This window comes from Lacerta agilis, chromosome 1, assembly GCF_009819535.1.
Source record: "Lacerta agilis isolate rLacAgi1 chromosome 1, rLacAgi1.pri, whole genome shotgun sequence".
NCBI lineage: Eukaryota > Metazoa > Chordata > Lepidosauria > Squamata > Lacertidae > Lacerta > Lacerta agilis.
This window is the reverse complement of record NC_046312.1, coordinates 37,027,518-37,053,426: the sequence shown is the minus strand read 5'-3', so window position 1 is coordinate 37,053,426 and position 25,909 is coordinate 37,027,518. Positions and strand designations below refer to the sequence as shown.

Genomic DNA, 25,909 nt, shown 5'->3' with positions numbered 1-25,909 from the left:
AAGGGAATAAGAGAGTGAGTTGTGGCTAAGAACATCTATGTTTGCCTCAACATTATTTTTGATATACAGGAACTGCTTGCCAAAGGAGAAGGTTTCTTAAAAAAAGAAAAAGTAATCTCTGACGCCCAAGCAGTACTTTGTTCTCTAAAATATATTTTAACATCTCTTGGCAGGTTTAGATCCAGATAAACATCTAGGAAAAACATTGGATGAAATGGAACCTTATCTTTTGGAAGTAAGTATTATCTAAAATATACTTGAAACATTCTGTGCCTCACAAAAAATAAAAAAATAAAATTACATGTGGAGGAAACTGAAGAACACTTACTTCTTAAAGCACGCACTTTCAGAAACAAAACATTAGACCAAAATTTGCCATACTGAAAAAAATAAGTTCTCTTAAATAGGATACATGTAAAAGTGTTAAAATTGATGACTGCTTTATTTTTTAGAAAAGTTGTCTAGAAAATTATTATTATTATTATTATTATTATTATTATTATTATTATTATTATTACCACCACAATTTATTACCCATCATTCACCCTAAGGTCCCAGGGCAGGTTACAACAATTAAAATACAATATTAATATTAAAACACAACATTAAAAACAGTTTTAAACCAGTTAAAATTACAGACATAAGTTGGGTCCTAAAAATATACGCCTCAAGTGTCAAAAGCCAGGATAAAGATGTGTGTTTCAGCATTTGCCGGAAGCTATATAATGCAGGAGTTCCACAACTTGGGAGATCTCACAAACAATACCTTCTTCTGGACCCCTCTATCCGAGCTTCTGAGGACATTATATTTTTATGTATGCTCTTTTTTTCCTACATACAGTAGATGTAAGCCCCATGTTATTTGGGAGTGGAGAAAACACTGCTTTAATGTATGACATGTGGAGTATGCAGAGAAGTTGTTGCTCATCAATTTCAAGAATTGCTGTGTGGATTCCCACAAAGGATATTGATCTTCTTGTTGGGAATTCTAATCAAGGAAGCCGTTCCCAATACTAAGGGGAAACTTTGAAATTATTGTGGAGAAGAATGGGGACGGGGTTGACAACCCTTTTGAACCAGCGGGCACATTTCAAATTTTGAAAGAGTGCTGGTGGTTTCAGTTCGAAAATAGCTGCCACTGGGAGAGAGAGAGAGAGAGAGAGAGAGAGAGAGAAACGTTATGCTTACCATGGGAAACCAACTTCAACCTTCTGGTCTCAATGGTGGAGATCACGCAGTATTGATTGCACACACACACACACACACACACACACTGATGCGATTGCTGCCTAAACGCAACAGGAAGCATTCTTCAGCACCAGGAAAGAAATACAAGTTGGCCACACCACGCCCACTTTCATGTCTCAGAAATAACTTAGAAAGTACCGGTACTTGCACATTTTGCCTCATAAGTTTATTTCTGGGAGGCTGGAGATGTACATTTCCCTTTATGAAAGTTCAAGAGTCTGAAGCACCTGCCTAGGGGCACGACTGAAAGCCTTTGCAGGTCCCATGGCAGTTCCATAGTGGGGAAGACAGGCTACATGCCTGAGTGAAATTCAGGTCTAATACAGACTTACAGATTACATCCACAGCTCTGGCCCTATCTGCATTATATATTTCAAGCAGCATCATGCCACTTTAAACAATCATGGTTTCCCTCAAAGAATCCTGAGAGCTGTAGTTTTCTAAGGGTGCTGAGAGCGGTTGGGAGACCCCTATGCCCCTCACAGAGCTACAGTTCACGGATCGCCCTGAGAAGAGGGACTGGCTGTTTTACCAGTCGCAGAATTGTAGTAGCTCTGTGGGGAGAATAAGGGTCTCCTAGCAATTGTCAGCAGCCTTAATAAGCTACAGCCGCAGTTTGAACTTTCCGGTGGTAAAAGTCAGCATGTTCTATGTTAATAACCTCAACCTCTTCTTTAGTGATTATGAAATAAATTAGCTGTGCAGTTTTTATCGCCTTATGATACAAGTGGCTGTGTTACAACACCCCGGAAAATGTTGTTTGATTTTGTCTATATGAAATGGTAAGCTGAGATCTGTGTGAGCTTTTAAAGTTGTATATCCTAGTACCAACTGAAGGTAGTGGATTCCTGCATTGTATGGGGTTGGACTACATAAACCTCAGGCTCTTTTCCAACTCTATAATTCTGTGATTCTGTGACTTTTTCCCCAGCACAGATATCCCAGTTACATTGTTTTTCATAGGTTTTATCATGGCTGAACAATGACAAACAATAACCAGCATTTTCTCCTAGATTTGGTTTCCTTGGCAATGCTGAAGTCGCTTCATAGGGTTGTGTGGAGGAAAGTTGCTCAGTAAATACTCTTTTCTTGTTGGTAGGGGGTTTGTATTGTGCTATAAATGTCAGTGTACATAAATATTTTACTAGATATTTAGCTCACTTTATAACTTAGTGAAACTGTAGCATAAACACCAGCTGCAGAGAAAGTAGAGGCTATGGTTCTAAAAATATTTCCTTTGAATGCTGTCAGGGGTGGTTGTGTATGAGAGAGAGATTGAGATGGAGGGGCGGGGAGAGAGGTCGATGGGGATTGGAGGCTGGAGAGATCAGAAGGAAATCGGCCAATTATATTTGCTGTTTTGTCAGCTCCCAGCTTTTAGGCATGCTGCTGTTGTCCTGAAGCCTGTCCCCCATTTTAATAAAGAAAATAAAGTGAAGTGTAAAAATCCATATTCAGTTACTTAGATATTTTTTGCCAGATTAATCCCAGAGAATCTGAGTGGGTAAAAGTACATTTAAAACACGCAAAAGCCTTCTTTTGGTGTTTGCCTGGGTATGCAAGGGCTAAAGGTATGTAAAGGGGCAGCAGCATGCATGCAAATCCTGACCCTCCATTTGTGGGCTCCTCAGATTTTTACACCTTGGACACAAAGGTCTGAAATGAGACAGTGTGGTGTAGTGGTTAAGAGCGGTGGACTGATAATCTGGTGAACCGGGTTCTCGTCTCCGCTCCTCCACATGCAGCTGCTGGGTGACCTTGGGCTAGTCACACTTCTCTGAAGTCTCTCAGCCCCACTCACCTCACAGAGTGTTTGTTGTGGGGGAGGAAGGGAAAGGAAAATGTTAGCCGCTTTGAGACTCCTTTGGGTAGTGATAAAGCGGGATATCAAATCCAAACTCCTCCTCTTCTTCCACAAGCATTTGAATTTCTTGTTGAACAGAGGCTTGTAAGTGTTCGTTCAAATGCATGTAGTAGTCCCCTTCACACCATCATGCTCAACGTACAAAGGCCTGAGAGGAGCCTGTGCATGTTGTGCCATAAAATGGGGTGTCAACTCCAAACTCCCACATTCCCACAACTCCAAATTCCCCAAACTCCCACATGTTCCGGGAAAAATCCACACATTCCTGATCAAGAACTAGAAGTTGGTGTTTGTGCCTTTGTAATCACAAGTCTGGATTATTTAATGTGCTCTTTTTTGGGGGGGGGGGTTACCTTTGATTTCTCTTTGGAAGCCTCGGCTAGTGGGGACCCCACTGCCTGACGGAAGTAGCTAGAAAAATATTACAATATCTCCATGGGCTCCTTGAGTTCTTAACAAACAATACTTTGCTCCCTTTGACCCCTGGTGCTAGAAACAGTTAGGGCCAACCAGTGAGATAGGAAGCAGTATCCATGTGGGAGAAAGCTTGTAGCCAAAACTGAAGAGCAAATCATCAGGCAGGGCAGAGGAGTAAGCCAGAAACAAGGACGGAAGGGCACCCACAGGGTACAGGTCAAGTTGAGAGCTCAGGGAGTCCTCATAGCTCAAGCAACTAGAGCAGAAGACTCACTTATGGTCTTTCCTGTCCAGAAGGATCCAATGACCAGCCCAGGTGGGTGGGGTCAGTCCAGGGCCTGTGGTTACTGCATAGGGATAGGCAGAATTCCCCATCCCACCTAGGTTGAGGGTGGAAATTCAGTGACATTCTTGGCCAAATTTTTCATATTGGGGGAAGAGTAGTACTTATAAATTGCATTCTAATGTGGTCTCTGGCTTGCTCCCCGCCCCGGCCTTTGAAAGAGATGTCATTACAGGCTAACAGGTAACAGGGCTGTTGCTGTGGAATTGGACCTGCTGTGGGAGATTTGTATGCCCCTTACGATGACTTGGAAACTTAAGCTAGTTCAAAAATGCAGCAGCCAGATTACCGGCTTGGGTTCCATTTAGAACCCCCGTTTTAAAACTGCAGCACTGGTTTTATTGATTGATTGATTTAGAAGATTTAAAGACCACTTGATCAAAATAAACTTCTCAAAGCTGTGTACAAATAAAGTCAAAAGTTAAAACAGCTGAAATCCACTGTCCACTTGAAGGAAAATACACAAAGACATCAACATAAAACAGACACATACATACAAATTGACACTATCATTACAAACAAAGATTTATATATGAAACCTTTAGGGCATATATATGTGAATAGCTGTTTCTGGGCCAAATTTGAAGTGCTCACATTAGTGTTTAAGGCCTTTGTTTGTATGCTGAAGCCGTACCTCTTTACCCTGGTCTCTGATACCTAAGAGAGAGAGATATTTTAGGACCTACATTGTTCTTCTGATTACAAGTGGTTTTAACTGATTTCACTCTTGCATTTTTCCATTATTCTAGTCCCTCCTGGGACCTTATGGCAAAGAATGTGTAATATGCAGTTTTGTAATGTGAATTTTTTAAAACTGCTGATTTTATTTTTGAAAAAAGTTAGGCTAGCGTGTTTTTAACATCCGTTTTTATCAGTAATTTAAATATATGTTCTGTGTAAAGCACTTAGAGGTTTTGATGATTAAGTGGTATATAAATCCTATTAAATAAATAAATCTAATCAACAATAAGAGTAATAATAATATATCTTCCTAGACCCTTAAAAAGCTTATATTAATCTACCTCTGAAATAAGTTCCTTTTAGGTTTGTGCCTACACTTGAAGAAGCTAATAATGAAGAACCGCTCAATTGTTCAGGATGCTGGGATATGCCAACAAGGGCAGATAGCAAACAATTGGGAAAAATCATTTGATGTTGATGTCCAGGAAGGATTTGTGGCACCAAAGAGGCAGCACTAGGACAAACAAGTTTGGAGAGCTTGTAAACAATTACTCCTTTGTATCATGTTATACTTAGCTGGCATATCAACAAGGATGATCAGCCATATATTTTGTTACTCCAAATATAGCTGCATTTTAAGAAAGCCTTTTGTAGTTGTTCCTACCTGGCAGGGTATCCATTTCAAACAGCTTTTCAGCAGTGGTTTTTGGCAGGAAGAAGAATAAGCTGTTTTGACTAACTGTTTTGTAAGTTGTCCATTCTTATTGCATCAGCATTAATTATTCTTGATGGATTTGTCCTACAAGAACCTTACAGCAGCTTCTGACAGGTAGAGCTATCTTTTATGTCAGCAGTGTGAGTTTTTGATTAAGTGAATGTTTGGTTATTTTTAGACAAAGAGATATTCTCTCATTAAAAGGAAAATGTCTGATAACGTAGGCCTGGAAAAGATAATTTGATCTTTATTTGGAAAAAAGAGAGAGAAAGCTTTCAATTTACCATCCAAAATGGGTAAACAGACATAATTTAATTATCTGACAGATAACATTTTGACTTGAGGCACACCACCAAAGTGAAAGACTGAACAAGAATAAAAGCCAAAAGGGCCTTAAATATTCCAGTTTAGCCAGGCTAAAAAAATTGACCAGTCGTCCAATAAAAGCATAAGATGATCCCAGTATCATATCAAGGCCAGCCAGATGCCTCTGGGAATCTCAGAAGCAGGATGTGAACTCAATAACGCTTGTTTCTGTATTAAAATGTTGTATTGCTTTTTTGTGATGCCACCTTCTACTGTGGTGAGGATTCATGCCATGTTTGTGGGATTCCGTGTGGAATGTGTTCCTGTGCTTCTCTTCAATTGGTCTGAGCTTAATGTTGCACCAGCTTTTATCAGAATTTATACCCAGAACTTAACTTTGCTTCTGGAGCCACACTGTTGCACATGTGAAGCAATAATAAAGGAGAACGTGTTCTTGGATGTGTAAGTGTCAGCAAGCCTGATTAAGATACACACACCCAAAATTAAGAAGGGGTGGTGACAGCTCCAGGGCAGGATTTGGGTTTTTGAAATACTTGAACCTTAATTTTACTAGTTTAAGAGCAGTCTAGATCAGGGGTAGGCAACCTAAGGCCTGTGGGCCGGATGCGGCCCAACCGCCTTCTCAATCCGGCCTGCGGATGGTACGGGAACCAGTGTGTTTTTACATGAGTAGAATGTGTCCTTTTATTTAAAATGCATCTCTGGGTTATTTGTGGGGCCTGCCTGGTGTTTTTACATGAGTAGAATGTGTGCTTTTATTTAAAATGCATCTCTGGGTTATTTGTGGGGCATAGGAATTCGTTCATTATTTTTTTCAAAATATAGTCCGGCCTACCACATGGCTGAAAAAGGTTGCTGACCCCTGGTCTAAATGGGTTTACATTTAAAAGCTTCCACCAGGTGAGAGGGACATGGGAAAATGATGTCAATCAACCCAAGGCCTGGTAAAAAAGGAATGTTTTAATGAAGTGTATAATGAAGGCACCAGCCAAACCTCCCTGGGGAGAGCATTCCACAAATGGGGAACCACAACAGAAAAACCTGTTCTTGTGTTGCCACCCTCCAGACCTCTTGTGGAGGAGGCACACGAAGAAATGGCTTCAGAAGATGATATCTGGGTCCATGTAGGTTCATATGAAGAGAGGCGGTCCTTGAGGTATTGTGGTCCCAAGTCTTTGAGAATGCCACAAGGACATAGGGTTCAAAGGACCTTTTCCCATGGGATGGGGTCTGAATCATTAAAGGCTCAAAGACACTGCACTGGGTTTATACCTGTTGCATCCTTCCCCAGTCTCTTTTCTACCTGCAGACCTCTCAACCCAGTTCCCTAGCTGCTGTAGCTCACAGGAGAAAACCAGTGCAGCAACCTGAGCCTTACTTTGTGCCTTTGTGTATAATAGAAAAAATCAAGATGGATGCTTATGGTTGCAGTATAGACTGTGAGCACTATGTGTTCTTGCATGATTCTGACTTGATATAAAACAATGGTTTTTCCTAATAATAACTTTCTTCCCTTCCCTTATTTTTTAGCTTTCTAAGAAATATGGAGTCCATATCTGTGGAGAAGGTGGAGAATATGAAACATTCACATTGGATTGCCCTCTGTTTAAGAAGAAAATAGTTGTGTAAGGAACTGCGCCTTCCCTTCCCTTTAAATTTTAGCACTGGGAACATATTAACTTTTAGCTTGAGGCCACTTCTGTTGGCAGCGGCAGAGCATGTCCTCTAAGTTCACAAACACTCACTTTGTTTAACACTGGCAAAGTCCTCCACTAACCTAAATCAATGCCTGACAAGACGAGGCCTTCATAGAAAGCTATAAACTTTTTAGACATTTGCACTTTCGTTTACTTGCTGATTATGGCCTGCAGTAAAACTGGTACCTACACACTGACACTTTTATCCTTTCATGAAGTGCGAATTGCCTGTAATATTTATCTTTCATTACAGCTACATTTGATAAACTGCCACATCAGTAGCCTGTGGGTTCCATTAACTCTGTTTCCCTTTTCTCTCTCCTCTTTTTTTTGCGTTTTAACATTAGCAATTTAGGATGATAATGCTAAACATTTTGCTTGAATTACTAAAGGATGTTTTTGAATGTTAATGTTTTGAATCAGTCCAATTTGCACTGAGTAGGTTATTTCTTTGCCATAAATTCTTAAAATGTATGTGTAGAGGTATGGGAAATTTCTTTATCCTTATGTAGATTTGTCAGTACAATTATGGTAAATAACTTAGCCTGCATCTATTATAGGAGATATTTTGACTGCTATTATCCCTCTTTCATCTGAGTTTACAGATTGTCTAATAAAACAGTATCGGTGTCTGCTCCACACCACTTTTAGACCAATAATCTCAGTGAAGTGGGGTAATTTGATTACAATCTCCAAACAACTCACTTGGGAGTAGCCCAGTTGGTTACACTTGGGCAAAATGGTTTGAAGATCGTATTACTTGGAATATTTCAGGCATGAAAGCTACTCTTCCAATAAACACAGAATTGATCTGAACTGAATCTGTGCCAGCTGAAAGTGCCCTTGAGGGCACATTTTTATAATAATTGTGCTTCCACATGAGGATCTGCAAAACAATAAGGTCAGGGATAGGCTAGCATGTTGTAAGCAGTAACAACATATACAGGTTTCCCAAATCCTTTGTGTAAAGTTTATTATATTATAGTGGCAAACAGGGTGAGACGAAATATTTCAGATCAAATTTTTATTCAACCACAAATTCCAGTGCCACTCTCCCAATTTCTCCCAGATTAATATCTCCCTAAGGAAAGAGTGCTTCTATTCGCCAATGCTTTTGAAGCTATCTAGATACATGCTGTAATGCTTCAAAGGCATTGAACGTGCTCCTGCCATCTTAGTTGGGGTGGGTGGTTAAGGCCTCCTTCATGTTGGTACTCCAGTTATAAAAGGTTGTCTCCACGATATCTGGTGCTCACCTTCTTTTTGTGCTAAAGACCTTTATATTTTTGAGGCTTTTAGCAGCAATTTTAATTCTTGTGACCGTTTTGGACCAGGCTGTGGTATAAAAATTTAGATGAATACAAATACTTTGAACTTTAATGTTTCGTCCGAACTTGATTTATTGATATGCTGTTGATGCTTTTACTGGTGTTTGTTACTGTAGTGCTATGTTTTCATGTTGCATGGGTTTTTTCTATGTGGAATATTAAATAAAAGTGGATAGATAGATAGATAGCTAGATAGATAGATAGATAGCCTGGAGGCATATGAGACCACCACCTTGCCAAAGTTGGGTCAGTGCCTGGATATCCCAGCATGGATTGGGAATCACATGTATACCACCTGGGAATCGCATGTATGCCACCTTGGGCTCTGTGGTGGAAAAAGGTGGGATATCAACAAAACAAAACACTGCTTCTTTTATGATACTTGTATTTTTAAGTGATTCCAGGATATTTATTATTTTATTACAAGTAGTTTTATACCTCTGCTGAGGTAAGAATCAAGGCAATAAAGCAATAATGAAATGCACCCACATTGAGAACAAAACCAGACTAGTAAGAATGACAACTTCACTGCCTCTTAAAAAGCTTCATTTCATTTCTTTTATTTATTTCTTTTATTTTTGCTGCTCTTTGAGAGTAGCAGAGTGGATAGGCAGGCCTCTCTAGGTAACACATTCCACAACTGATTATTAAATTACTCTTACAAAAAATGCTGGTATCATCAGCCATTCTGGTTCTGGTTCTGCATTGCTTGTTTTCCTCTGTGCTTGGCAATTCTGTCTTTAATAATGCTGTCTACTATTTTTCTGAAACATGCTTTATGTTAACTGGCCAGGAATTTTCCAGATTCCCTCTGGAACCTTTTTTTAGAAACTGTTGTTATATTGGGTGCTTTCCAGTCTACAGAAACAGAGGCTGATATTAGAACAAGTTACATATGTTGTTAGAAGTTCACATCTGAGTGAAACTTTACTCATGATATTTGCATGCCTGTTTAATACTGCTTTGAATGTGCAGATAAAACCATAATCATACGATCTGATTTTATCTGTCCTCTGTCCCATGGTTGACCACTAATGCTTAAAAAAAAGGACCTAATTGTTGAAATGTTCAGTGTAAGCTGAAATAAATGTTTATGATTCTGTTTTTACAGGGATTTATCAGAAGTTGTTGTGCATTCAGCAGATGCATTTGCACCTGTGGCTTATCTTCGACTATTAAAATTGCACTTAGAAGATAAGGCAAGTACCGCAATCCAATTTTAATATACTTATATTAATAATATTTATTTTAAAATCTGTTCTGTCTCATTATCGAGACTCAGAGCAGATAATAGTGATTTAAACACATACGCACAAAATGTCCAATTGGGATCTGGAAAAAAAACACAACACAGATAAAAGGTAATACTGCTAAAGCTCCATTCCTTACCAATTTAAATCCTGGACACCACAATACGCCCCAAATGTAATGGTATTTCAGCATTTCAAAGTTGATGAGCCTCCAGGAGAAGACAGAGGAACATTAGTTGGACAGTTGTGTAGAATCTGTCTGTGCTCTTGCTGTTCATATTTAGTGTGTATAATTTAGGCAATACTTCTGGATTACCTTGCAGATGGTGGGTGGGGAATCTCAGGCTCTCCAGGTGTTGCTAGACTATAGCTGTCATCATCCCTGAGCATTGGACATGCTGGCTGGGGCTGATGGAAGTTGCAGTCTAACAATATATGGAGGACCACAGACTCTCCATCCTCGGTCTATAGCAGGAGTAGGCAACCTAAGGCCCGGGGGCCAGATCCCGCCCAATCACCTTCTCAATCCAGCCTGAGGTCAGTCCGGGAATCAGCATGTTTTTACATGAGTAGAATGTGTCCTTTTATTTAAAATGCATCTCTGGGTTATTTGTGGGGCCTACTTGGTGTTTTTACATGAGTAGAATGTGTGATTTTATCTAAAATGCATCTCTGGGTTATTTGTGGGACATAGGAATTCGTTCATTCCTCCCCCCCAAAAAATAGTCCAGCCCACCATATGGTCTGAGGGACAGTGGACCGGCCCACGGCTGAAAAAGGTTGCTGACCCCTGGTCTATAGTGATAACAGAGATGCATTAGGCCCGAACTGTTAAGTTCTAAACCCATGCTCCAAAAAGGATTCAGAGACATCATGTTGATTCTGATGATCCACTGCCATCTACTTGCCTTTTTAATTATTTGAGAAATGTATGGACCTCTTTTCAAACACACGTTTCACAAAGTGGGTCACAACAATTCTATATCAACCAAAAACCATAATACCATTTTGAAAAAACCATAATACCATTTTGAAAAAACAACAACCAACCATTTCATTACATTTCAAACAGCACAAAATGACAATACTCAGCAGTACATAGCCCTTAAATTCAGCAGTGAAACAGTAGGTCTTTAAGGTGCTTTTAAAGGTACAGTGGTACCCCGCTAGACGAATGCCTCGCTAGACGAAAAACTCGCTAGACGAAAGCATTCGTCTAGCGGGAGGCAGCCCCGCTAGACGAAAAAGTCTATGGGGCTGCCTCGCAAGACGAAAAAATTTCGTCTTTTTTTTGTTTTTGTTTTGCGGAGCGCGGCTCCCATTGCCGCTCCGCAAGACGAAAACCCCGCTAGACGAAAATTTTCGCGGGACGAATTATTTTCGTCTAGCGGGGTACCACTGTATTGGAGAATACAGTCTCTGAAAGAGTACTAACAAATTATTGATGGAAGTCTGAATCTGACAAGGATTTTCACAAAGGGATCACCCAAACACAGACACACTGAAAGAACCCATTTGTGATTGGTCTTTTTGTACATTTTTTTAAGGTGTAAGTCTCAAATACATAGAACAAATAATAAAAATTTCAACAGGGACTCTTAGCTGGCTTGAAAACTTTATGGGAGAGGGATTTAAGTCGAAAATAAACAGTACCCAATTGTTAGATAATATGGTTTTCTAAACCAATGTGGCCTGTTCTCTAATTTATATATTTTAATTGCTGCTCTATCTGTACTGTCCCTGGTATACCGAATTGCTAATTTAAATGTATCCCTATTGTGTTTCATGACTTCCCTGATTTTGTATGTGAGCTGGAATTGGTCTGTGACCTAAATAATAAATTCATTCATTCAATATAGCCTGTTTCAGCTTACATTAGAGAAAATACATTTAAAACAAGGCACAGGTAGTATAGGACCCATGTGAAACCTTCACATATGACAGAAAATCAGCCAAACAGTTGGCATGATTGTGATTTTCAGGCACATACATCTCTGGTGGGCCTGTCCATTTGTCTCTGTTTTGATAGAAGGTCTGCGAGATAATTACTGCAATGTTCAAGGAAAGGGTAGGCTTTCCCTGCCCTATGATTGTACCACTCTTTGAACCATCAAACCTAAATCTAAAATCTAAAGAACTGTTAGTTTTCTTAAAAGCATCTGCATGACCATCAATAATGAAACAGTGGAAAACACTGAATGGTTTAAATCTTAATTTATGGAATTGCAGTCTTTCATTAGCTGAAAAATTAACACATTAAGCATGGAATCTTCTGAAAACTTTTATGTAATAAAGAAAATTTATATTTTCCAATTGTCATACAAACCATGTATATTCTCTTTCATCAGAAAAGCTACAAAGATGGATTACTATATTCTATTAATACCTTTAGTCTTGAGCTGGGTGGCTCAACTTGTAAGATATATATTCACAATTTCATTGGCTGTGGAATGACATTTTGACTTGTGGTATCTTTGTGCATATTTTATACTTCAGTTAAAAAAATAACCAAAAAAATACGCTAGCATTGCATAAAACACACTGTTTAAGTCATAACTTCTTTAAAATTGCCAGAGTATATCTTCTTCTTCTTGGTGATCACCCATAACTGAGTAAGGTTGTCTTCCATGAAAACAGTCTTAATTCTGGATCCACACTTCCTTCCACAGTGGGGACATAGTTTTCATAGCAGGAGTTGATCACAGTGAGGGTTTGCCAAATGTGCGTGCCTTCCTCTTAGCATGTTTCACCCTTTTGTCCTGAGTTTGAGCATCTTCAAAGTCCATGATATCTTTGGTAAAGGTTGTCGGTGTTTACGCTACATTTTTTTTAGATTTGCCTTGAGAGTGTCTTTAAACCTCTTTTGTTGACCACCAGCATTACACTTTCCATTTTTAAGTTTGGAATAGAGTAGTTTCTTTGGAAGACGATAATCAGGCATCCGCACAACATGACCAGTCCAACGAAGTTGATGTTGAAGAATCATTGCTTTGACACTTGTGATCTTTGCTTCTTCCAGTACATTGGCATTAGTTCACCTGTCTCCCTAAGTGATGTGTACAATTTTTTGAAGACACCGTTGATAGAATCTTTCGAGGAGTTGGAGATATAAACTAAAACGATGAAGTGAGAAAGCAATAGTTTTATTAAGAATCTCAAAAGTGTCCTTTCTAACTTCTGTTCCTGTGATCAAATTATGTTCTTCAGCAATATTGATCTATAGCAATATTGATCTAACAGTAATGATACCTGTGAAGCATTGTGCTCCCATGCCAGAAGTGCTTTGCGAATATATACGCCTGTAGGCTAGACCGGACAATAATAATTATTATTATGTTAACATTTGCAGGATTCGTGTCTCCCCTTGCCCCCCACCCCCACCCCAGCTTCTCATGGCACAAATGGGATGCAATGTAGAAAGAAAAATAACAGCAGAAATGGTATCATGCTGTATTGTGGCCTGTTTAGAAATATTTACTGTGGCTATTTAGTTCCATGTGTTTATAATTACTATGGTATAATTGACACAAACAAAATATGAAGCAAAAAGCTTTGCACCTCAGATGCTCGGGTTGTGTATCAATTAATGTAGGATTATATAACAAGGATTCATAGTACACAGAAGCTAAATATATACTTCCCAAGATACACAATAAGCTGCTAATACTTTCGTTGAGAGACAAATAATTTGCTTACAGACTGATCCTGTGCTCTGATACAGTCTGTTCAGGGATCTTTACTGCAAACTCAGGAGATTTCATTGGCACAGTAGAGCAGAACTTAGCTGTAGTGTCTAATAATACAACTGACCCCATTTATTGTTGGCAATAAGGGAAGCTTGCTGTTTTGGAAAGTGAATTGGAAGGAAGCCAGCAATCTTACAGAATGAGGGGTAGCTTCAGAAGTTGAAGCATTATAAGCACGATGCACTTTTACATAGATTGCATGAAATTTGTATCTCAAAACCCATTTAGAGTAAGAACACTTTTCTATGAAGGACCGTTAGGATGAGAGGACACTTAACTCTTTCTGTGCTTCTATTTCTCCTCTTGAAATATCCTCCAACCATCTCCCCCCACTCCCTCCTGAGGAATATCCCCGAGTATTAAACAGCCTGTTGGAGTAACAGTGAAAACCACAATAGGGCGCATTTAGGTGTAGGGAAATTGAGTCTCTACAGACCTTCTAATCAGTTTGCCACTAGCATTCTTCACAGGACTTTGTGTTAAATGCTTCTTTGTGCTAAAACATTTTGGTTTGGTTTTATTTTGTACATGATACTCAAACACCATTAATGATCACAGGCAGTTTTGTGTTTTGTTTTAAAATACTGACTTTTCAAGAGTATATGGGCATATGCCTTAGTAGGTCTTATCTCAGAAAGCACTGCTGTACAATCATCAAAAAGCAACATAATTTTTTATTTTTAGAATTCTGCTTCCCAGCACCATGTTCCCCATTCTCAAATGTGCCATTTTAGTACACACCTTGTTTGACGAGGATTTTTTTCCGCAGAGCAAAGCCTTAAAATATTACTGTGAGACTGAAAATTATGCCAGTCGGCTATGTGAAGTGAAACCAAATAAGCTGAATAAGAGAACACTCGGAGAGGGGAGAGAAAGTGGAAATATATTAATATTTCTTAGGGGCACTGACTTTATTGCTCATGGCAAACTTGATGCTAAAATGCTCCATACATCACTACAATGTGACAGGCTAGGGAAAATGAAAAACACAAAGCTTTACATAAATCAGGCAAAAAATCATATTAAAATGCATAACATTTTATATAAGAATCAAGATTTTACTTTTATCTATTCAGAAGCTCTTTCCTCCTTCTTATGTAGATGTTTAAGATTTTGTTAAAGCCCCACAGTTTCAAGCAGTTTTATAGCAAATCATTTTTCAAATTCATTGTAGACAAAGCTGTCACATCCTTAAAGAGCTAGCATTTATGGAATTGTAGTTTAGATTTTGGTATATACACTTAATGTCTTGTAGAGTTAAGGATGAAAATAGTTTGTTTTGTGTTGTGATGGAATCATGGCAAAAGGCATTAAATCTTTCGATTAATTTATTTTCTGTCATACTATAATAAGCTACATTTTCAATAAATTGTAACTATGGAGGGGCATTTGGTTTTTCAAGAGCATAATTCATCAAATGATTTAAGGTTTTAACCCCATAGGACCAGAGAGCTATTCATACTGGCAAGGCAAGCATTTAGTCTTGAGTAATTTCTACTTCTTATTTCTATGTTTATCCTTCTAAAGCCCTTCAACCTGCTAACGCATTGTAACTCTTGCAAAAGTAAAACATTCATGGTCCCATTCTAAGGCACAGTTAGGCATACTTAAGTATACTTAAGTAGTTATGGTGCTGGAGGAGACTCTTGAGAGTTCCATGGACTGCAAGAAGATCAAACCTATCCATTCTGAAGGAAATCAGCCCTGAGTGCTCACTGGAAGGACACATCCTGAAGCTGAGGCTCCAATACTTTGGCTACCTCATGAGAAGAGAAGACTCCCTGGAAAAGACCCTGATGCTGGGAAAGATTGAGGACACAAGGAGAAGGAGACGACAGAGGATGAGATGGTTGGACAGTGTTCTCAAAGCTACCAACATGAGTCTGACCAAACTGCGGGAGGCAGTGGAAGACAGGAGTGCCTGGCGTGTTCTGGTCCATAGGGTCACAGAGAGTCGGACACGACTGAACGACTAAACAACAAGAAGTAGTTATCAGTGGAATTTGTTGTTGTTGTTGTTCAGTCGTTCAGTCGTGTCCAACTCTTCGTGACCCCATGGACCAGAGCACGCCAGGCACGCCTATCTTTCACTGCCTCCTGCAGTTTGGCCAAATTCATGCTAGTCGCTTCGAGAACACTGTCCAACCATCTCATCCTCTGTCGTCCCCTTCTCCTTGTGCCCTCCATCTTTCCCAACATCAGGGTCTTTTCTAAGGAGTCTTCTCATGAGGTGGCCAAAGTATTGGAGCCTCAACTTCAGGATCTGCCCTTCCAGTGAGCACTCAGGGTTGATTTCTTTAAGGATGGATAAGTTTGATCTTTTTGCAGTCCATGGGACTCTCAAGAGTCTCCTCCAGCACCATAATTCAATCAGTGGAATTTAAACATGCTTAATTGTGCACCAGATTGAGGCCAATTTGAATTGCTTGACTTCTCAGTTTTGTAATGAAAATAAAATGGTTGCCTCACAAAAGAAACATATTTCTTGAACAACCTCCCATGATCTACACCCTCTGGCTTAGTGTGAAAGTGCTTAGAATTCCTTGGGATGTTTTTCCTGTTCATTGAGGTAAGGTCAGAGTGGAGTATGCAGTGTTGGTGCATATGGGGACATTGGGGCTGTGGTTTGCACCCTGAAGTGGGTTAATATCTTTAAAATGTTGAATCAGAGAATGTTGAACCTCCTCAAACATCAAATAATACTTTTAAGTAGGTTTGTATAGTTTTGTACTGTGTATGCATGTGAGCAAATCCCACTGAGTTCATTGCAGCTTGCTCCCAGATAAGTAGGCATAGGATTACAGCTGAAATTGATATATAAATGATTTCCTTTTCTAAATTGCTAAAATTAGAAGAGGATCCCAATTCCTACTAGTTCTCCCTGCACTGCATGCCGTATCGTCCTCAAGTGCTTCCTATCGTTTAGGAATCTTTTATGGGGCATGTGGGAGACTAAGAAGAGCCCTTCTTGATCAGACCAGAGGTTCATTTGTCTAGCATCCTGTTCTCTCAGAAGCTTATGAGAAGCCCACAAACAGGACATGAGAGCAGTAACACCCTTCCACTGTTGTCCCATAGCAACTGGTATTCAGATACATGAATACCAGTTCATGACTAGTACCAATTGATAACTTTATCCTCCATGAAAAATTGTCTAAGCCGCTTTTCAAGTCATTTACCTGGGTAGCCAACATTACAGCCTGCAGTACCAAATTCCATTGTTTTTCTATGCACAATGTGAAGAAGCCCGACCTTTTTGTGTGTCCTGAATCTCCACCATTCAGTGTGAGAGGGGGATTTCTCTCTACCCACTTTCTCCACATGTGCATGTTTTAAACCTCATTAGTATTCTCTTTTGCCTTATATCTGAACTAAAAAAGTCCCATACATTATAACCTTTCCGCATAGGAGAGTTGCTGCAGCCCCCTGACTATTTTGGTTGCTATTTTTTTATTTTTTGCACCTTTTTAAGCTGTACAATTTTGGAGATGCAGCAATCAGGAGTACCCAGTTTTAGAAGTGTAGTCACACCATAGGTTTACATACATGCAGTTATTGACGGTTATATTTTCCATCCCTTTCCTAATGATCCCCGCCATGGAATCCCCTCTTTTTTTCCACAGCTTCCTCATTGAATCAACATTTTTAATTGAGCTCTCCAAATGACCCCAAGATCTTTTCCTCATTAGTCACTACCAGCTCCAATCCTGCCAGTATATATGTGAAGTGAAGAATTTCTTTTGTCCCAGTGTGCTTGGTTTTACACTGACTTACATTGAATAGCATTCACCAATTTGTCCTCAATTTATCCAGTTTGTAGAAATCTTTTCAGAGATCTTTGTAAGCATTTGTACATCTGCAAACCCAGCTACTACACTGTTCACCTTTTAACTCGAGACATGCTGTAAATGATTTAGAAAGCGTTCATCCCGATGCAATTTTTTTTTTAGGAGACACTTTTTATAACCCTTCATTGTGGGTATTGTCTGTGTAGTCCTCCATGTTCTTTAACCAGTTACCGATCCACAAGATTATCTATCCTCTTATTCCATTTGTGCCAAGTTTATTTAGAAACCTTTCAGTAGAATTTACTGGATCATTCCTGTCCACATGCTTACTGACACTCTCATGGAACTCTGAATTTTGGAGCCTAAAAGGTTAGTGAAATAGGACTTACCTTTGCCATCTTCCACAGCAAGACATATTCTCCTTTAGATTCAAACACGTAGTGAAGTTAATGCATGCATAACCTGTCATGTAATAAGCAGTATACTATAGTGTATGATAGTAACTATTTACTACACACACACACATACACACACACACACGCGCGGCTTTTTAAAGATAACCTTCCCATTCACATAGAATGCAGGCACATCCCTGCTAATGTTTGTTACATGGGAAACAGATCAACAACCTATCTTTACTATAAGAGATCAGCTGGTGGGTCATATTCAGGCCCTGTAAACCTCCCCCACCCCGGTCTCTACCAGCACCAGATTGGGAGCAAAAAGATTGGGTGCTATCCAGCTAAACAGTTCTGCTAGCACAAGCACTTGTCGCTGTGCTATAGAACTCCCTAAATCTATTCTAGAGGGTCGAGGGAAAATCCACAATATATTTAGGGGACCTGTGGGGAGAGAAGAGGGAGGGTATGTTCAGTTGCGCAGCCAAAAGGGCTTGCGCTTGCACTGGCAGAACTGTTTAGTTGGATACTTCCCCATGTTCCTGGTTTCTCTTGGTGAGCTCCTTTCCTCTTGAGAAACGTGAGCTTCCTTAAGTGGCTGTGACATAATTTCTGAACCTTTGGGACACCCTCTCATTCCCTGATGAGGGATGCTTCCCTATTGAGATGGGCTCTGCTCCTGTGGCAATTTAGAGCATTGATAGGGGTTCAGTTTCGTGAGCTGCAGCCGTTGCCCTGCAAAAATCTAGTATGATGGTCCTTTTTCTCCCATTATTTATTATGCTGGATAATCTTCAGTGCACAAAGAACTTTTTATTTCACTGGCTGTCATGGTGATGTTAGGTAGGTAAGCTATATGATGGACAATGTACCAAGGACCTATGCAGCCTCAAAAAAATTCAAAGCCATAAAGAAAACATAAGCATAAGGATAGTGTAGGAAGATTTACAAAAGGTAGGCCTGGGTGTATGGAAGGGTGGACCAGAGCACATAGAAACCCCCAGTCATTGGACTCCATTGTCATAATTCATGATAATTCTAATAGAAGTCATATCTGGGCTGACCAGATTAAACAAGAATGGTATTTGTTGAGTGCATTGCATGTTGAGTTCAGTGTTCAAACATGTCATTCTCCTTAGTTATGTTTCACAGGTGTTAATTTTACATTCTTTCAATTGAATATTTTATAATCACTCCACAGTTTGGGCTAGCATGCCTTAGTATAATAATCAGCTCCTGCTCTCTTCTGCCGTTCTGTAATGCATTTTCTTTAGCTAAATCTCTTAATGTTTAACTACAAAGGCTCACTGGAAATTTGTTTTAGATTGTTTCTGGCAGCACAATGAACCCTTGTGCCTCGGGGAGAATAACATTTTATTCACTGTTCTGGTTTAATACATTACCGCACAACTTCAAGATGCATTTTTGCATAATAATGGAAAAGATTCCTCTACTCTTTCTTTATTAAAAACTTAAGAATGTTATTTTTCCTGCACATTTTATGTGTCTAATACCTTTTTAAAAGTATAGATATTGGCATGTCAAATGTGCTTTGTTTTATAGGTATATTATAAACTCTTAATAACATTATTTGTCACCTAACATTCATAGTTGTCCATGGAGGCCTCAGTTTCCTCTTCACTGGAAAACAAGGGCACTGTTGTATGAAGTGTAGCTTCATCAATATTTTACTTTTTCCTGTAAGAATTTGATATGATATGCCTTGAATATAAAATCTCTTCATCCTTCTCTTTTACAAAAGTTATATTATGCTTCTATTTCTTGGACACCACAAATGGTTTCATATATGGTAATTTTACATAGGGTAATTTTTTTAAAAAAAGATTTATACCCTGCCCTTCAATAAAATTCCAGGAGTGACTTACATTTCCGAAACACAATAAAGCATTGACCTGGAATTGGAGGGGACCTTGTAGGCCATCTTCCTCAGATCTCTCTCAGTTCAGTACATCCCTCTTTGCTTGCTTACTGTCTGGTGATGGGACAATTATATGGACCATTCTGATATGATTCAGCAAACAAAATACCTGTGTTTTAACTGAAGTAATGATAAAAAAGTTCTGTTACCTGAGCTGGAAATAAGCCACATCAAAATTGCTGTCTAAAAGCAGCATAAGCTGTTCATTTAGGAAGCCTTCAAATCATAGTCATTTGTATAAGTATTATGTCACTGCTGCTTTTCACAATTTATATTGTAATCTCTGTAGGCCTTAATTACAGATGGATTCCCCTTTGCTTGCTTTGGAGGGGGGAAAAGCACTTATTTCTCAAGGAATATAACTATAGAATTCCTGTTGTAACATTTTAATTTTCGAAGTAAATAGTATGGGGGAAGTGGAACCATGTAATTTTGTTGGGAATATTTATAGCATAGTCTTATGTGCTAGAATAGGAGGGAAATCACATAATTAGCTGTGTCAAGCAAAATATCAGGGTCATTTAGTAAAAAGAGAACCCCTCCTGCAAGGATAACTATTTCATAATTCCCACTGTCAATAATCCATGGCTGATCATTAGGGCCTGTGTTCCCTAAAAGGACATGAACTGGTACCAAACTCAAGCTTTGCTTTACCCTTTTATCACATTCCGGTAAAAACACATAATACACAAAGACACACGTGGCAACAAATGGTTCAGGGGCTGAATTAATCTGAAATCTTAAGCTCTGCTGCTGCTTTTGTGCCAGTTCTTTTAAGGTGATCAGCTCTTCAAGTGATCACATCCAGTCAGAGATTGTGTTATTAATATGATGGCATCATAACATGGTGCAGCCAAGGAGAGGGAAAGTAGTGGTCCTATGTTAATTTTGAATTGGTGAACATACTTGCCCTTCTCAGGGTTGTTGTTGTTGTTGTTTAGTCGTTTAGTTGTGTCCAACTCTTCATGACCCCATGGACCAGAGCACGCCAGGCACTCCTGTCTTCCACTGCCTCCCGCAGTTTGGTCAGACTCATGTTGGTAGCTTCAAGAACACTGTCCAACCATCTCATCCTCTGTCATCTCCTTCTCTTTGTGCCCTCCATCTTTCCCAACATCAGGGTCTTTTCCAGGGAGTCTTCTCTTCTCATGAGGTGGCCAAAGTATTGGAGCCTCAGCTTCAGGATCTGTCCTTCCAGTGAGCACTCAGGGCTGATTTCCTTGAGAATGGATAGGTTTGATCTTCTTGCAGTCCATGGGACTCTCTAGAGTCTCCTCCAGCACCACAATTCAAAAGCATCAATTCTTTGGCGATCAGCCTTCTTTATGGTCCAGCTCTCACTTCCATATACATCACTACTGGGAAAACCATAGATTTAACTATATGGACCTTTGTCGGCAAGGTGATGTCTCTGGTTTTTTCCCCTCAGGGTAGTTCTCCAAAATTGCTGGAAGGGAGAGTAGTTTTTGAGGGTGACAAAAGCCACAGCTAAACAAATGCCCATCCTCTTTCAGCTCTACTTTCAAATATCCAAGACTGACATTGAATTCTTATCTCATTTGATTCTCTTTGCACAGGTCATAGAATCATAGAATTGTCAAGTTGGAAGGGACCGTGTGGGTCATTCTTTTAGTTCAATCTTCTGCTTTTTGTCCAACGTGGGACACAAACCCACAACCCTGAGATTAAGAGTCTCTTGCTGTACTGGCTGAGCTATCCTGCTACACCAAAAGATGGTGACTTGAAATCTGCAAGTTTTCATGGTCAGGCATAAAGAAGAACAACACAAAATAGTGGTCAGAAAATGGATTGTATTGATCCTCCCCCTTCCCTTACTTGGGTAACAGCAGAAATAGGGAGGTGGGTATTACTTTTGAAGGGGCATAATTTTCTGAGGTTTCTCTTGGAGTCAAGGCATCTGATATGCAAGTTGTGCTTAATCAAAATGGAGATGTGATTCATTAACATGTAATTAATTCAGAAAAAAACATTTATTTCTATATAAAAGACAAAGCAGATCTTTCAGTTTAATAAATATAGATATACATGTGTGTGTATATCTACACACACACACACACACACACACACACGCCTGCCTGGTGGTAATAGGAGAAAATGTTCCTGGCAAACACAAACAAGTCTTACGGACTAAAGAAGCAGAATCCTGCATATAAGACTTGATTTATCTTTCCTTAAAACAAGCCCACCAAGCTTCTCAAAGCATGAAATATTCTGTTAATCCCCATTGCATCAAAACACTTAAAAAACTTTTAAATATCACTTTGTAAAAAGCTTTTAAAAATAAAAGAAATGGGGATTTGCATCTGTTTCCACAAGGTAGTTTAATAAAACCATGACCTTGAGCCATATGCCACCTTCTGCTTTGGTTCATGTGCTATCAGTGAGAGATTCCAGGCAGTCTGGGATATTTTTCTTAATGTACTTAACACTCTTGAGATGTTGGTGCATTTCTCATATCGCCATAACCATCTTCATAGGGGATCTCATAAATGGCATATATGTGCCAACTGAAAATACGCCTTTACTGATCTTGAAATTCTTTTGCCTGGAAAGGTGTGACATTATATGCTTTTCTTTTGGAACAGGCAAACGATGAACCCATCATTTTCTCCTTTAAGAAATGAATGTGGCTACACACACACACACACACACACACACACACACAGGTTTCTTTCTTTACTTTGAAAGACAGAGAAATCTTTCACTCGTTCTCTACTTGATATGGCAAGTCTATTCCCCACCCAAGTAATATCTATCTCATATGTCTGTTCACAGTGCATGAAGCTGCATGTGGTCTCCCTCAAAATGTTGTTTTAACAGGAGAGCTGATCAAGGCAGAAAACAAGAAGCAAAGAGATTATCAGAGCCTTTTCCTTCTAACTTCAGAGTTTTATGCTCTGTTCTATTCTGAGAGAACTGCTCAGTGGGAGAAACGCTGTCAGTTTTAGATTTTTGTAACAACAAGCCTCCTCTGCCAAGGAAATGAAGATCTCTGACAAGTTAGACACTGCGGCTGCTAATTATGGTTGTTCTTTTTAAGGTGTACATGAAACTTGAGGCATGTAGCAAAATCAGGTTCTTTATTCCAAGAAGTTTACAGGGACCCAATCCTCAGCGTGCCCGCAACCACATCTCACCATTTTACCCAAAGGTTTGGATATAAGAGAACCATCTACAATGCATTGTATTTTTCTGTTTTGGCAGAAAGCGAATGGAAATTAAGAGGGCTATGGCAAGATATCACTCTGTTCCTGGACTAGCGAGGGGGCAAATGATTGGCGAATCGTGGCCTTCTATAATAAATCTTCATTAGGAAATACTTCTCAGAAGCGTTTTGTACAATGCTGAGGGCCTGAAGAGAGAATGTAAGAATTCATTTCATATTGTCAGGGCATTGCATTTGCTTAGCCCTGTGCAGGCAGAAACACAAAGATTTCATTCTGGGGGTGGGGAGGGGAGTAGACTCTTAATGGGCATTCTGCACATGACCTGCTTTGTGTGCAAGTCTCTTAAGGGGAAGAAAAAAATTGACCTTGTTCTTGGAAGGAAAGCAATGAGTTCAGAGGATCTGGCAGCTCTACCTGTGTTGGCACAGACATGTCTACGTTGATGAGGAGTCTTAGGCCTAATGCTGTTTGAGAGATTTCCACGGGTGGCAGCAGTGACACTGATGGATTTCCTATGCTGCTGGAGCAATTTAGTCCTTAGTTTTTTTTATAAAGTGAACATGGCTACTTGTCCCAAATACTACAGCCTACAGGACCAAAAACTGTTCACTTTCTCCAATTTGGGTTTTTATCCTGACATTACAAAATGCCTACAAGCCCGTTGGAATGAAAGTTACGTGTTCTGCTTGTTTCGTTTGGAAAGGCAGTGTGGACATACCAGGTGGGGACTTGGGCAAAACAGCGAAAGATTCAGTAACCCAACTTCCGATGCGGATCCTTAAGGAAGTCTCTGTCTTTCGGTCTAGTCCCCAGTCTTCGTTAAGCAGTCTATCAAAACTTTGTGTGCACTTGAGTTTGGGTGCACTAGAGTTCGTGCACTTGAGTTCTTGCGTGTTTTTTTAGGCTTCTGCACTTAATGATCAGGCAACAATAATTGTAAAAAGAATGGTCATTCTTCATCTCTTGGATATAAAAAGTTGTTCGACAAAGTGTAGACCCTTAAATTATTCAGTCCAAATATGTACCCTTATTTTACAGCATGTGCCATGCTGGGTTGGAGATCCATCTAGTCCATCATTCTTTGTAGAAATAACTAGCATCTGACAAAATAAAAATTTCTTTCCAGTAGCACCTTAGAGACCAACTAAGTTTGTTCTTGGTATGAGCTTTTGTGTGCATGCACACTTCTTCAGATACACTGAAACAGAAGTCACCAGATCCTTAAATATAGTGAGGAAGTGGGGAGGGGTATTACTCAGAGGGTGGTGGGAATGGGTGATCTGTCACCTTATATATTGCTAGTGGACTATAATCTATATTTTCCCCACCCATGCTGTAAATTTCGATATTGTGTGCTGGATAACTCATTAGGTTGTGAAGATCCGAATCATGCTAGATTCACACTAGAAGAAGAGGAGCAGACAGAGGCAGGTTCTTGTTTTGGTCACTTCACAAAACAATTTTGTATTTTAGATTAAACAGACCTGCAGTTTGAATGTTTTAAGGTTGCATTTAAGGCTGCTTTCTTGTCTCCATTTCCATGAACATGACGAATGTTCCCATGTGTACTATTGATTTGCATTGCTTTATCTATATAATGATTCTCTGTTAATTGTACTAAGTAAATTAAATCATTATGTTGCGCTGTTCGCCTAGGTTGCAATCCAGTTTTATGTGTGCAAGTTTCATTGATCTCTTGGGGACTTAAGTGTTAGCAACTATATGTGTCTTGCCTCCACATCTTGCTCTAAAATGAAATAAAATGCGCTCCATTCCTTTTACCTTGAGATGATTTGCTTGTCCAGGGGCTTCTCCTTTTGAGGTAATGTGTGCTGCAATATTTATTTCAACCAGGTGCAACCTCTGAGCAAAGCCCTGGCTGTGAGCTGTTCTTGTGAAAAGCAGTTTGAAGAAAACACATGGCCCACGTCAGATGAGCGGAAGGAAGCTGCTTGCATCACCTGGGACACTTCTGGACCTACTTCTCTGAAGTCCAGTGAGTTTTCTGCTTTTCAGTCATTAAGGATATACAGTCATACCTCTGGTTGCGTTCACTGCGGGTTACTTCTGGGTTTGGCACTTCACGCATGCGCAGAGACACCGAATTGTACCGCGTGTATGCACAGATTCGGCGCTTCAGGTTGTGGACCTTTCAGGTTGTGAACGGGGCTCCGGAACGGATCCTGTTCGCAACCAGAGGTACCACTGTATACAATTTCTTTAAGGCAGGCATAGGCAAACTCGGCCCTCCAGATGTTTTGGGACTACAACTCCCATCATCCCTAGCTAACAGGACCAGTGGTCAGGGATGATGGGAATTGTAGTCCCAAAACATATGGAGGGCCGAGTTTGCCTACGCCTGCTTTAAGGGATGTTAGTGTGTAGCATCAGAGCCGACAAAAGAGCTTTGTAGCACCTTAAATACTTTTCTGACAACCAAGGAAGGGATTTTATCGGTGGCGGCACTCTGTTTATGGAATATCCACCCTGCAGAGACTTGCCTGGTGCCCAGTCTGTGGATTTTTAGGTGCCAGGTGAATACCTTTTCATTATTTCAGTGCTTTTAATTTTAATGGAGGAGAGGGCTATTGATGGCTGCTACCCACAATGGCTATGCACTGCCTCCACAACTGGAGGCAGCAATGCTTCTGAATACAAGTTGCTGGGAACCACAGGAAACAGAGTGCTCTTGTTCTCGAATCCTGCTTGCGGTTTCCAACAGGTAACTGTCCAGTCACTGTGATCCAGCAGGCTCTTCTTTTGTTCTTAATTATTATGCTACATCTATTTTAGTGTTTCTGGATCTCTGCACTAAGTTATTCCCCTTGCTAGTTTCATGTTGGGTTTCAATTGTTTTCAGTTACTGGTTTTGTGTTGGTTATGGCCTTCTTGCTTTATTTATAACTGGTTTGAATGTTTATCATTTACATTTTGTGTATTTTGTATTTTTAATGGTCTGTAAACAAAGGTAGCTCAATTG

The 25,909-nt window shown here is 39.7% G+C and overlaps 1 protein-coding gene across 5 annotated transcripts in view; it reads left to right on the top strand.

Annotated features, from left to right (window-relative positions):
* Nucleotides 1-25,909, top strand: part of DPH6 (diphthamine biosynthesis 6) — a 248,600-nt gene that overhangs the window by 82,472 nt on the left and 140,219 nt on the right. For 4 of the 5 annotated variants that reach the window (XM_033144473.1, XM_033144465.1, XM_033144483.1 and 1 more), the window contains exons 6-9: nucleotides 174-235; nucleotides 7,126-7,220; nucleotides 9,732-9,819; nucleotides 24,784-24,925. In XM_033144473.1, the coding sequence (XP_033000364.1) occupies nucleotides 174-235; nucleotides 7,126-7,220; nucleotides 9,732-9,819; nucleotides 24,784-24,925 (387 nt within the window). The remainder of the gene's footprint in view (nucleotides 1-173; nucleotides 236-7,125; nucleotides 7,221-9,731; nucleotides 9,820-24,783; nucleotides 24,926-25,909) is intronic. The other variant, XR_004426269.1, reaches the window with a different exon arrangement.